Source organism: Siphateles boraxobius, unplaced genomic scaffold (genome assembly GCF_051911475.1).
Source record: "Siphateles boraxobius isolate OS27281-9 unplaced genomic scaffold, OSU_SipBor_1 48, whole genome shotgun sequence".
NCBI lineage: Eukaryota > Metazoa > Chordata > Actinopteri > Cypriniformes > Leuciscidae > Siphateles > Siphateles boraxobius.
In genome coordinates this window covers 6,822,996-6,836,998 of record NW_027509119.1, presented here as the reverse complement: position 1 = coordinate 6,836,998, position 14,003 = coordinate 6,822,996, and the positions used below count along the sequence as shown (strand labels likewise).

Here is a 14,003-nt window from a genome sequence, read left to right as displayed (position 1 = left end):
AAAAATTCTTACTTATTTACGTATTTTTGTCTTGTCTCCAGTCCAATAGTCCAACTATCTAAAAATTCTTAAATTAAGATGCATTTACTAATGTAGTAAAATGCCATAAGATAATATGTCAAAATAGTATGTCAAAATCATGTAATGTAAAAATAAAGTGAGTTTTTGCTTAAAACAAGCAAAATTATCTGCCCATGGGGTAAGAAATTTCAGTTTGAATTAAGAATATTTTTCTTACCCCATCAGCAGATCATTTTGCTTGATAATCAAATAAATTGCAATTATTCCACATGTGCACTATTATATTGTCTACTTCAGTGTTAACTGTTTTTTTTAGCATATCACGTCAATGCAACAGCACCTCCAGTGCTAAAAACACATTGTTAAAAATAAATTATTGCACTTAATGATTTTAATAAGAACTAATAAGAATGTAAATGTGTACCTTGAAATGCAATGCAAGTTGCTTTGGATAAAAGCGTCTGCCAAATGCATAAATGTAAATGTAATGAACAACAACCCTAGCAAATGTGTTTTCTGTCCTTATTAACACAATGAGGGATAATAATTAATAATTTTCTGTGGTAATTGACATTATGCTACAGATTGTGTCAGTAGAACTTAAGTTGTAAACAACCTGGAATATTTGCTGGCGACACAGAAATTCAATTTTAGTACAATTCATCACAGTAAGCACCTGATGTTCTGCCTAATACTCATTCTCACTCATTTTTTTGGGCTCTATGGCTTAAATAATATAAACATTCATTTTCCCCCTGTCTAATCCCTACCTCTCCTATGTGATGAGAGCACCAGCTGGGCTCGCCAGCAGGGAGATGCTATGAATAACCCAAAGCCACTCACTGCACAGTATGGGAGACGACGAGGTCTGTAACGTGAGCACAGAGCCATCGGGGCGTGGGATGTTGACTCGAAACACCAGTCTGGCACGGGTACTCTTCTTCTTAGATCCAGCCACCCCAATACGGGCCTCCACATCGGCATTCCTGAGCTTCAGGATCCCCACACAGTCCACACTGTAAAGACACCCGACTGTCAGCTGGTAATCATCAATATCAATACTTCCAACCACATTTGATCAATACAGCCTCTGGATTAGAAGACTGGGAAGTGTTCTTTTTGAATATTCAGTTTAAAGTTTAATGAACAATTTAAAGCTTCAAAGTGGGGTGCAATTCTACTAGTTGTTACATACGCCAGAGTCATATTGCTGCTGAGGTCCAGAGGCACTTCGATGACAGTTGTGCCTTCAATGTCCACTTCCTTACAGGCAGTTGTGTTCCGGCCTGTGACTCTGCAAGCCTGGTAAAACCCATGGGGTTTCACACGTCCAGCATCATTGCCCACAAAAATCTGCAGGATTACTGACTCCTTCACACCCTCAAGCTGTGAGGATCAAGAAACTTGTGGTTAATAAATGCATATATCAATAGGGAAAAGTGAGATGAGAACCATGACATAGAACTCATCTTAAAGGTACATTCATTTGTGTTGCAACTTTCCCTAAAGAGTCAACAACTGTAGGTAACTGTAAGTCTGTGTTCCCCACCTTGATAGTAGGGAAACCCTGCTGTGTTCGGTCTTTCACAGACCCACGGCTGCCTTCGGTCAGGTAACGCGCTCTATGCTGAGTCTCAGGCTGCACCACAATCTTTAGTTCTTTCCCTTCACTTTTCTGAGGATACTGACAAGACAGTACCCCGCCTTTGAGACCAGATACTTGAGGTCCATCAGAGCTATGAAACAAGGATTGCTGGTGAACATCAGTCGAAAGCTAATTGGGGTTTTCGTACCTTGAGTTCATCCAAAAATGAAAATTCTGTCAACATTTACTCTCTCTCTCTCTCTCTCTCTCTATCTCTCTCTCTCACTCACATCTCATGTCATTCCATTATAGTTAGATGTTCATCTAATGTTACTGGTTTCAGATGGTTAAGAGAACATTCAAAATAAAATTTTCATAATTTAATGGGAAAATTAGCGAAACGTTCTTAGAACATTTTTTTGGGGTTTCCAACATTTTGGGTCTATAATGACATGTGGGTGAGTAAATGATGCCAGATTTTTTATTGTTGAGTGATCTATTCCTTTATTTTGATTAAATATTTTGTGTTCTTCACACCAATCTCCAACAAACAGGCACCAAAATGTACAAGAAGGCCATGAGGCCCAAAGTATACCATGGCGCTAGATGGCTCACCTTGCTTTGGAACAGGTCTTGCTGTCTGGGCCAAGTTGTGAGAGCACAAAGTGTGGACCTTTGGCACTATCTGCATCAAAGACATCCATGCTGGCCTCTTCAGCAGGGACCGGCTTTGACCCCGGCTTCTGTCGGGGGTTACACTTACGGGCCTTGCGGGGCACTTCAGTGTTGTCATTGTAGGAGCTGGAGCTCACAATGCTGAAGTTAGAGACTGAGTTTTCCATCCAGATGCTGTTACTCTGCTCTGAGTCGAGAAGCAGCTCATCCTGGCAGGACATGTTGCTGTCATCGAACAGGTCCTCGGGAGGAGGCGAGATGTTGAGGACAGGACGTTTGGAGGGTGTCATCTGGTGTTGCTGCTGGGTCTGCTGGCCACCTTTTTCTCCACAAACTCTTCCGGAAAGCTTGTTTTCCGTAGCCACCACCTCTGCTTTCCTCCGACTGCTAACATCTCCTGGCGTGGTGCTGTCATTCCCGGCGCTCCGTTCTGAAGCTGAGGTGGAAGAGGTGGGAAAAGCACTGCGAGGACTTCCCGTACTCATACCAGAAGAGGCGGACGACGCATCTGTAGTGTGTACAATTAGACAGTGAATAAAGGCATCGGTATCAACATGAGCCAACAGTCCCAGTCAAGACAAGACATTTCTCTTTCTTTTTGTTACAGCTGTTCCAGTTTTGCTTATCTTTTACAGAGCATTATCTATCATTCGGGCAAATGTCAAAACGCAGTTGAAATGCTGTGGAAATAAATAAACGAACAACGAGAGCAAAACGATCATGCTGAATAACATCTGTGAAAAAAGAAAAACAAGCATTTCATGTAGAGTTACTGCAGAGCAGGCCATGACATCACTCTCCAAGACATTACGCACAGCCCGCTAGCCATAATATCCTCGAATGTCTTGGGTTTTATTTAAGCATACATTGGAAATCTACAGTAAATGAGCTCTTGCATTTGACCTTCAAAATAAATTGGCATTTGCTTTAATATTTATTCCAGTCTATATGGGGGTATACATCTCTCATCCAAATGATGCAAGCAAATTCTTATACAAATTTGCACAAATTTTGATGGGAGTGAGCATAGCCACAGAAACAAGATAAACCAGTGTCTGACCTATGAAGCAGAAAACTGCAGAGCATTTTGTATGCAGACACTCCCTGCTTCAGAGAGAAATTCCTGGAATGAAAATGAGACAACCAATGAGTAATAAAAGCTGATAGTAAAATGAAGAGGCTTTGTTCAATTTTATTGGTTTGTTTTTGGTGCATCTAATGTATTCATTTGCCTTGAAAATCCAAGTACACACCTTCCACTCCTCATTTGAACAAACGATGAGGTGAAGCATTTGTCACACAAAAAAAAAAACAGTATAATGCCTGTCTGTGGCATAATCTTTAAGACATTTTTGATATTTGTGTTTGTTTTGCATAAATAAACATGCATATTCAGGGAGAAAAAGAGATTGAAAAAACATTTATTAAAGTGATAGTTAACCCAAAAAAGGACAATTCTATCATCATTTACCCTCATGCCATTCCAAACCGGTATGACTTTTATCTTCAGAACACATTTTTTAATATTCTGTCTCCATAGAAAGAAAATATTCAAGCTAAATTTTCTAAAAGTTCATAAAGGCATTGTTAAAGTAATTCATATGAATCGAGAGGTTTGATCAAAGTCTTCTGAAGAGACACAATTTAGGCTTTTATTCACATCAAGCAAGCATGTTTGAGCTTCTGATTGAGCTCTATGTATGTAAATAAAAGCTCAAATTAAATCTGCTCATCATATAAAGAGATTGAGTCTCTTCACAAAACTTTGATTAAGCCTATCAACTCTCCATATGGATTACTTTTACAATGTCTTTTTGAAAATTTAGCTTGAATATTCTTTCAATGGAGACAGAATATTAAAAAATGTGTTCTGAAGATAAAAGTCATATATTGCAAATATTGGTTGAGTGGACTTTACAATGTATAGACAAAAATGATGAGAGATTCATTTGTTGTCCGAAGATGAATGAAAGTCTTACGGTTTGGAACGACATGAGGGTGAGTAATTAATGAAAGAATTTTCATTGTTGGGTGAACTAACCCTTTAACAGTGACTTAATACAGTGACAGTATTTCTTTACACTTATCATTTACCATATTTATCTGCTGTAATGCATGAAAATGAACCTGGATGTATCAAAGTGTTTTGAGGCCAGGCACCAAAAGGATCTGATGTAAAATGCAAAACTGGGTTGCATCATGGACGGTTCAAACCAGCAACCTTCAGAAATCTAGGGCTGTGTCCGAAATCACCCCCTATACCCTCATTCAGTAATCCCTACATTAGTCCACTATTATGGTTCACTTGAGGGAGTGAATGAAAACGAGTGAGTGAATTTGGACACTGAGTGTGCCGGAAGGGCAGCCGCTTTTGCATAGTTTGTGCTTGCTGTTTAATAATCATTTGAAACTTAGCAAACTGGCCACTCCAATAGTAAGATGAAAAGATTTATCCTGAACTCTTTCATGGGACTAACATTTAAACATCATAATTAAAGAATTTTATTATCAATTAAAAATAAATGTATACCTGTTTGATATTAACAATGTACCCACATTGGACCACTGGATGATTCAGCAGCAAGTGCCATCTTTCTGGCGAGACACGGGAATTAATTCGGCGCGTGACTCTCACAGTGCATTATGGGTATTCTCTAGCTGTTGAGCATACATCGGTTGTACACTCGTTATTGCAGTGCATTGTGGGATTGAATGAGTGCACTCGATAACGTCTGCTATGGTTTCGGATACCACTACAAATGGCTGTCCCCTCAAATAGTGCCCTATTTAAGGGCGATTTTGGACACAGCCCAGATCTTTAATCACCACACCACACTGATAAAACTCTGACAGCTGCCTAACGACACATATCAAGATGAGGACATGCATTGAAATGCTGTTTCTCCTACAGAATAAGATTTTTTTTTTTGTCTAACGTTCTCTGAATATCATTGATTTTTTAGCAGGACTGGATTGAAATTTCAGGATTTAAAGGAGTAGAAAAAAGCGATGTGCCACTAGGTGGCATAATCCCAAAACAGTGTCAATGATGCTTACCAAGTGTCGTTCTGACCAACCAAGTAAAAGCTGGCATTGTTTTATTAAGTAGGTGGCGTTGTCTCCAAACTTCTCAAATACTTTCAGAACATGGTGACCGAGACTGCTGCAATCTTTCAATAGGCCAAATATTTTTCTGGAAAATTGTTTGAAACTTTCCTCTAAGCAGGGCTGCCATATAGAGTCAGCCAGACAAATAATAAGAAAAGCAACATATTACCAACCTAAGGTTGGCCATTTAATAATAGCCTTTGTTTGAATACAAGCCTATGAACCTATATGGTTATGGCATGAATGAGACAATGACAGTAACAATGGGGTGAGTTTGACATCCCTCCTAATAAAACAAACACAAATTCTGAATGTTGCCTCAGAGTGGGCTCTTTACAACAAGCTTGTGAAATGAATTGTGCATTGCAATCCTATCTATGAATTATCAGAACAGAAGATCAGCTCACGATTTGGATGAAAAAATATTTATGGGCCATTTCAGAAATGCTTTCTAACCGCAATGGCTGTGGAAGAACATTACATAAAAACGTCATAATTCTGATGACAGTGTTGTTTACATTTGGAAGACTAGTCTAGGCTAATCAGGCCACATTCTAGTCCTCCCACAGTCCAGTCTTCCCATTCCAAATGCTCAAATATGTGGGAATAATGCCCTGTTGCAACAAGCACCATTATAACGGTGTTTCACAACTTCCTTTATTCTAAGGAGAAAAGATCATTAATAAATGAAATATTCAACACTGTGTTCCTTTAAGATTCAAATGGAAACAGTATACAACATTGCTTAAAATGTAGATAAAATAAACAAAATTGAATACAAATAAATAAATTACAAAATGAAATAAAAAAATAAAAATATATTCTAAACAAATGTCCCAGTCAAACACATGACAGTCAAATATGAACAAAACAAAAACAATATAATTTTTCATGACGTACAGTAGTTTTTCCTTGTTCAGTTCAAAAACATTGGAATTAATTATAAAACAGCAAAGATGGGCATGTCTTAAGATGGCAATCATCACATTAAAATACAATTAATATTTAGTAATATTATAGATTTAAAGGTAGGGTAGGCAATGTCTGGACTATCGTCTCTATCGTGGTTATGCTCATGTGACATTGCTGTGCTGAGTGGTCACGAAAGATTATCATTTGCATATGTTTTATGCATTGCAGTTTAAAAAGTGATTTTAAACTGTTGAAATGCAATAAGCAGCGAAAAAGAACTAATTTTGCCTGCCCTAACTTTAACTACACTGTCAGAAGAATGATTTGGGCTGGATAATGACACTAACTTTGTAACATTGACACTGTTATTGAACTGAACTGAATCAACATAATAATGACGACATCAACAGCTGAATAATGACGACATCACCTTCTGTAGAGCTGCTTATAGTTGATCATTGAACTTGTTTCCTAACTTTGAAACACTAAAACTGTTTCCATTGCAGTATAACAAAATATTTATTTTTCAAATTGCCTGAAAAACCACCTCATGCGAGCGTAAAAACTATTTTGCGATAAATGGGAGTTTTTGAGAAATCGACGTGTTTCCATTTGGCATATTTTTAATTAGCAATTTCAATTTGCGCAATTTGAAGGGTAATGGAAACGCGACTACTGACAGTAACACTGTTATTTTCCTGTTTATTAATGAGAAGCTTAATGAGAAGATATAAAGCGCTGTATAAATAAATGTCACCTGACTTCCCATCCTTTAACCATCCTAACCATATAACCACGGTGGCTCGTATGCATATCAAACTGGTAGAGGATGCATCCAGAATAGTGCTGGACGATTAATCGTATCGCAATCGCGATGTTAAGCCAATGCGATTATATGACGCAAAATGCTGCGAATTCATATGAAATAAACAAACTAGGCCTATTAACGCAATTAACGCAGCATCTGTTATTTTTGTCATCCTTTGGCTAGTGTTACATGATCCCGCTCTTATTCGTGCAAATGCTTTTGAACCAGTCATGCGTGACAAGACAAAAGAGAGCGCGCTGCCTGTGAATGTCCTGACTGTCACGGTGCTGATCCACTTTTCCGTGCGACACTTCAGTCGCGCCGCGCTCCACTTTATTCCTATGGGTGACGTCACGCAACTTTAACGCGCCCGCAAAGCATCCCGGGAAGGCGGCGCTTCATTTGGAAAAATGCTGTGCGTCAAAAAGCTGGCCCGCTGGGTCAAAACCACGCCCATTGCGGTAAACTTGAGGAACGCCAATCAACTTACAAATGTGGAGAGGCGTGCGACACCACGCTTCAGTCGTGTCACAAAACTGGATCAGTACTCTAGTTTACCGCTATGGGCGTGGTTTTGACCCAGCGGCCAGTCTAGAACAAAGGCCCCTCGAGAGACTACTTCTATTGGATAGACGCGTCGCGTTTGACGGATTCATTTGCATAAAGATGGGCATTGGCCAGCTTTTTGACGCGCAGCATTTTTCCAAATTAAGCGGCGCCTTCTCGGGGTGCTTTGCGGGCGCGTTAAAGTCGCATGACGTCACCCATAGGAATAAAGCGGAGTGCGGCGCGACAGAAGTGTCGCGCGGACAAGTGGATCAGCACCGTAACGGTACTGATCCACTTTTGCGACACGACTGAAGCGTGGTGTCGCACGCCTCTCCACATTTGTAAGTTGATGGGCGTTCCTCAAGTTTACCGTTATGGGCGTGGTTTTGACCCAGCGGCCAGTCTAGAACAAAGGCCCCTCGAGAGACTACTTCTATTGGATAGACGCGTCGCGTTTGACGGATTCATTTGCATAAAGATGGGCATCGGCCAGCTTTTTGACGCGCAGCATTTTTCCCAAATGAAGCGCCGCCTTCCCGGGATGCTTTGCGGGCGCTTTAAAGTTGCGTGACGTCACCCATAGGAATAAAGCGGAGTGCGGCGCGACTGAAGTGTCGCACGGACAAGTGGATCAGTACCGTGACACAGAAAGACGCGCGCCAGTATCATACGTGCGCACAAGACAGCATGCCAGAATACATTTCTCTTTCGCGCTTGAACGAACAATAGCACACACAATTATGCCAAAATGTCGTTTTGTCGAGTATCTTCGTAAAATAAGAGCATTCTTATGATGGACGTAAAGAATTGTGAGAGAATGAGACGCGTGCGAGATCCGTGTCTCTGTCAGCAGCAGCTGGTCTTAAATGGGCAGTACACAGTAGCCACTAATTATCTCTGTCAGTAAAGTTAATCAAAGAACAAAGGGAACAGAGAAAATTACTCAATGCTCTTGACTAAAGAACTTTCCGAGCTTTAATAAGGATTAGTCTATATATAATTTATGCAGCACCTGTTTGATAACTTTATTTAATTTCTGTATATGTCCTACCTGTTAGACAGGAAGGGCACATGTAAATATGACATTTATTATAGGTTTATGTGAGGATTGTTTGAAGTTCACTTAAATTTAAAAGCTGTTATATTTTTTGAAGACTAAAAAATGTTTAAAAAATTGATAGCTTTCAATTGTAATGACAGAATCAATGTAATGTTGGACGGCTATAAATAATGTTTAAAATGGGGAGGGGGGTCATTTTTATCCAGACATCAGTGCCTTATTGATCATTATAGGTGTTATCAATCATTTAGTTATTGTTGCTAGTTTGAGTTGAGAAATACACATTTCAGAATTATCACCAATCTGTGAGTGCATTTTGCTTTAGAACCAAGCAAGTTGACTCATGAAACCATTTGTTTATTATATTGCAATCGCATATCGCAATCGCAATATTGACCTCAATAATCGCAATATGACATCTTCCCCAAATCGTGCAGCCCTAATCCAGAAGTTTTAATTTTCACTATATAGCTGGTTTAAAATCAAGACTTGTATAGACAGAAGTCAAATAGCAAAAACAACAACAACGATTCAACTACAACCATAAAAAGAAAGACCATAATTTTTGGTTAACAACCAGAGACAAAAATGATACCCTCAAATAAATCAGAGAGAATAATTTGCATCCACTTTGAGCATTTATCCGAACACATGACACTGAAAAGATTTATTTATGCCTTCTCTATTTATGCCTCATGTATATGTATATCCTCATAAGGTTTGTTGTCATGCCTCACAAAAAGACAGTTTTAATGAATTATTTTACACAAGGATTGCTCAAACTGGTGCATAAATGCGGCATGATTAACATGAGGACACCTGCATGCACAGGAAATGTGGTCACCCAAGCCATACAATTAAATCAGGAAGAAATATATCCATGTGGGAGATACTTTTCGACATGAGCAGGTGACAAGAATAGAAACAACAAACCATTCTCTATGCATGTACACACATACACATCTATCTATCTTAGAGGCCCCTTTTCACTTTGATCATCTCAGACTCCACCAAAGCATCAATGGAGAGCAGGTTGTATGGTGGGAGAAACGATTTGCCAAACTGTGACATTTGAGTCATCTGGTCCTATGTTTGTGCAGAATTGGTAATGAAATTAATTGAAACCCTGTCCTGGAGGAGCACTACAAAGGCAGAGTTCTTCATTGCGCATTATGTTGCGACCTCTTGGCAGACGTGCAACAACACAGACACACTGACACTGAACACACAGTCTCTCTCTTCTTGCTCTTGGCTGAAAGTGGCTGCAAAGCATTTTTCTATGTGTATTGGGTTTGACAGTATAATATCAAGTTTGATAAGAATCTAGGAACAATGCAAAATCTAGGTTAGACAAACTCAACAGATTCAAATTCAAAAGACAATACCCCCTCTGATTCATTAGTCTGGCCTCCATGTTTATGACCGTACTGTACTCTTTACTTGGCAAATGGCCAACTGAACACAGCAACCTGAGTGTGTTGTGTTTTACTGAGCCCTCAGAGCTTTCACTATTGATATAAGCAGTAACACAAGCCAACGGGAGCCCTGAGGGACCAAACTAAAATGCAATCTGAATTCACCAATGGAGGACACACATTCCTACAGAGAAGCAGTAACAGAATTACACTTTTTGATTTAGGTACAGTAGCAGAAATCTTGCAGCTGACTCCATCTCAGTGGAGAAATAAACATTTAAATTCATTTAAAGACTGAAAAGGGGATAATTTGGGGGGGGGGGGTCCTGATGTATGATTAGGGTCAAGATAGTCATTCTGACTCAGCATATTGTCAGTATGTATGATATGTATAGTATTGCCTTTCATTAAAACTTAGCAATTTTGATAAACAGAATGGGTAACACTTTATTTTGATAGTCCACTTTAGACATTCTACTAACTATAAGTAACTTTGCAGCTACATGTCAACTAACTGTCATTACTGTATTAGTAGACTGTCTGCTTAATGTCTGCTAACACTTTATTTTGTTGGTCCCCCAACAGATATTCTTCCGACTATAAGTAACTTGGCAACTACAAGTCAACTTGTTCTCCTAACCCGAACCCTAACACCTAACCATAACCTAACAGTCTACTGACAGTCTACTACAGCCTACTAATACTCTAATGACAGTTAGTTGACATGTAATTGAAAAGTTACTTATAGTAAGTAGAATGTCTAAAGTGACTATCAAAATAAAGTGTAACCCCAGAAGGTTCTGTTAAAGGTGCACTATGCAGGATTTTCCAAGTATAGGCTCAAACTAAAATAATGCCACTAAATCATCACTAAAGCCCCTTCACACGGAGTGTTGATCCCAGAACATTGCCATAGAATTGCTAGAGTGCCTTTTGTGTGAACACAAACACATCCCGGGATAGATCCTGGGCTCGATCCCAGGATGCAGATCTAGTAACATTGCTGGGATCATTCACGGAAGGAGCTCTGTGTGAACCAAATCCACGACCAATGCCGTAAGGAGTGTGCCGTAGTGATGATCCATGTGTCTCTTTGATCTGCAGTTTTAAATGCATTTCAACGTTCACATTGCACATTAACAAAGAAGAAAGTTTGTGTTTGTCATACTGATATCATGTGTCTTTAAGGGATCTTTATGGGATGTGTGTGAACGCACGCACAGATTCCAGAAAATCACTGCCAGTGTGAATGAACCAAAATCAAACGATCCCGGGACACATTATCAGTGTATTTTCCGGATTCTCTGTGTGAAAGGGGCTTTAGTCCCCTAGAAGTATGTGGTGATGTTTGTGTCTACAGAGACACAACCTTGTTGTGCCTGTATTTTTATATTTTCCTCTATAACGACACGTAGGGTGAGGGCGGGACTTTATCGTGTGTGTCTGAAGTTGCTTAATATAGCTATTGCCTTGTTGACTGCTATCTGTAACTCGACAGATTATTAGGCATTATAATTAAATTTTGTATGATGGCATAATTATTGTTTATTAGCAAGCTAGACTGAAGATGGCTAAACTCACTCACAAATTACAGCCAGTCATCAAACTATTAGCAGTAGTGCTCATACATATACACAAAATATGCTATTTATGCATAATAAACACAATATTTGAAAAAAAAATTGTTCAATAGCTCATCACTCATCTTCTCACTAGTATTCTCGAGTCGATTCGGTTGGTCTGCGTGTGTAAACGGATATCATATCAGAGGAAAGAGAGACAGTAACTAAAAATTTCTGCATAGTGAACCCTTAAACCTTAGGCAAACTGAAATAAAACATTACAGTTAAAAAATTATTTATATGATCAGGACAAAAATGCTTAAATGTGTTTAAATGTATAAATGTATGAGCAGTGAAATGGGAGTGCAAAAAGTGATTCAATGAAATACTTTCAAGAAAAATGGAGAATTCATGGAAAATAATCTTAAAGGTACACTATGTAACTTTTTTGATAAAAATTAACTAAATATGAATAGCATAGCAGAGTCAATACATCATCAATCCTCCCTCAAAACGATTGCGACGGAGCTCGTAATAAAACAAGAATCAACATTGGCTTGGCCTTTCGGAGATGGCGATGGTGAGAACTGAGGGGGTTTGAAATGTTGTAAAAAGCGTTTTTTATTACTCAACAGGTGAGTAAGGTATTTTATTGAAGATAATTTTCCATATGCAGCTCTCTAACAGAGTTCATTGTAAAGTAATATCTATTGTGAAGGGCCATTTCATTATGGTTGTTGAAGCGCTGTGCTGGAATTTAATTTCAAGGAAGTACCGTGTCTGTTAATTGGATAAAATACAGTAACGTCTTCAGCTTGAGATCCTTTCCATCTAAACTGGTTATAACTTTTAAGCCTAGTAGTGAATGTTTTATGCGCAGCAGGAGAACCATATTCATCCGCACAGTCACGCAGAGCCGAAGCACAACCAAAACAATGTTCTGCAGCAAAATCCATGCATTTTTGTTTAACCGCTAGAGGACCAAAAGTTACATAGTGTACCTTTAAGAAAGGAACAGTAATTTGCAATTATGTTAGACATTACTCAGACAGTGTAAAAGAGAATAAAAGATAATAAAATAAATAAAGGGCAAGGCGGTGACACAATGGCTCAATGCAGGTGAACCCAAATATCTCTGAACAGAGAGAAAAGATCATGTAAAGAAGGGACATTAATATGGCAAAAAGAGACAACCATCACAAAACAAAATAAAGCAAAGTAGTAGACAAAATGTAAAGCAAAACAAAACAATAAACACAAAGAAATAAAAAAAAACAATCGAAAACAAAATGAAAACAAAACAAGCAAAGAAACAAAAATAAAATGTCAAACAATAAGTCAAACAAATAGCAAATACAATGAGCACAAGTCTGATTGCTAAGAACATATTCTTGATTCAAAAATAAAAAGATACACAAACAAAATCTTAATTAAACAGGAGGAGAAAATAGCCAGAAGAAGCAAGTCCAATTTGCAGTGAAACCTAAAATCCCACAATGAAATTCATTTAAGCTGGAAAATACGTCACCTTCCTTCAGCTGCAGCCAGCATGTCCTGCCTCGTCAGAGGGATGCATTTGGCTGCAGTTAGGTACAGATGTCCAAAGGCAACAGACTTCTGGCTTACAGAAACTCACCCTAAACCTGGGCACTTTGATAAAGGGGCAGAGTAAAAGAAACTAAAGTGAATTGCATTTTGAATGTACAAATAGGAACTCAAAAGAAAAGTTCTGAGGAGTGTTTTGTGGACAGTTTCTTTTCTCAGTGTTCAATGCAATGCAATTTTAATTGAAAATCCCTTAGAAAGCATTTGCCAATTATGCATGCATTTCTAAGAATATATTTTGTATATAGAATTTCTGAGAATACATTTTGCACATGTAGATTTTCCTCATTGGAATTTTATTCTAAACAGAATAACCTTTTTTGTTATTTTGTTTTTTCCTCACATTTTTTCAGTGCAAAACCAAATGAGATTGGGAATGTGGGACCTGAAGGCACTGAGCCAATTATGTTCATTCATAAAACTAGAAAAAAAAATGCTGGAGAGCAAAATGGAATTTCACAAGGGAAGACAGTCTGACTGCTTTGTTAAATTTTATTTTTTATTAATAATATGAGTTGTTTATTATTATTAGTAGTAGAAGATTATTATTATTTTACTAATTGTTAATCACTGTTAAATTTATTACAAAAAATGACCCAAAAAAAACTATTTGCAAAGCATGTTTGGTACTCTAATGCCCCAAAAATATTTTAGTTTACTCTGAAATATCGATTTTTTTTCTTTTTGAAGGCTTTTCTTTATA

General features: G+C 38.3%; 1 protein-coding gene across 5 annotated transcripts in view; it reads right to left on the bottom strand.

The window, feature by feature from the left end:
• Positions 1 to 14,003, bottom strand: part of nfat5b (nuclear factor of activated T cells 5b) — a 53,719-nt gene that overhangs the window by 9,531 nt on the left and 30,185 nt on the right. For 3 of the 5 annotated variants that reach the window (XM_077201811.1, XM_077201814.1, XM_077201815.1), the window contains exons 3-6: positions 2,222 to 2,789; positions 1,571 to 1,757; positions 1,217 to 1,407; positions 865 to 1,037 (exon numbers count right to left, since the gene is read on the bottom strand). In XM_077201811.1, the coding sequence (XP_077057926.1) occupies positions 865 to 1,037; positions 1,217 to 1,407; positions 1,571 to 1,757; positions 2,222 to 2,789 (1,119 nt within the window). Of the gene's footprint in view, positions 1 to 864; positions 1,038 to 1,216; positions 1,408 to 1,570; positions 1,758 to 2,221; positions 2,790 to 3,341; positions 3,460 to 13,223; positions 13,345 to 14,003 lie in introns of those variants that run through there. The other 2 variants (XM_077201816.1, XM_077201817.1) reach the window with 2 other exon arrangements.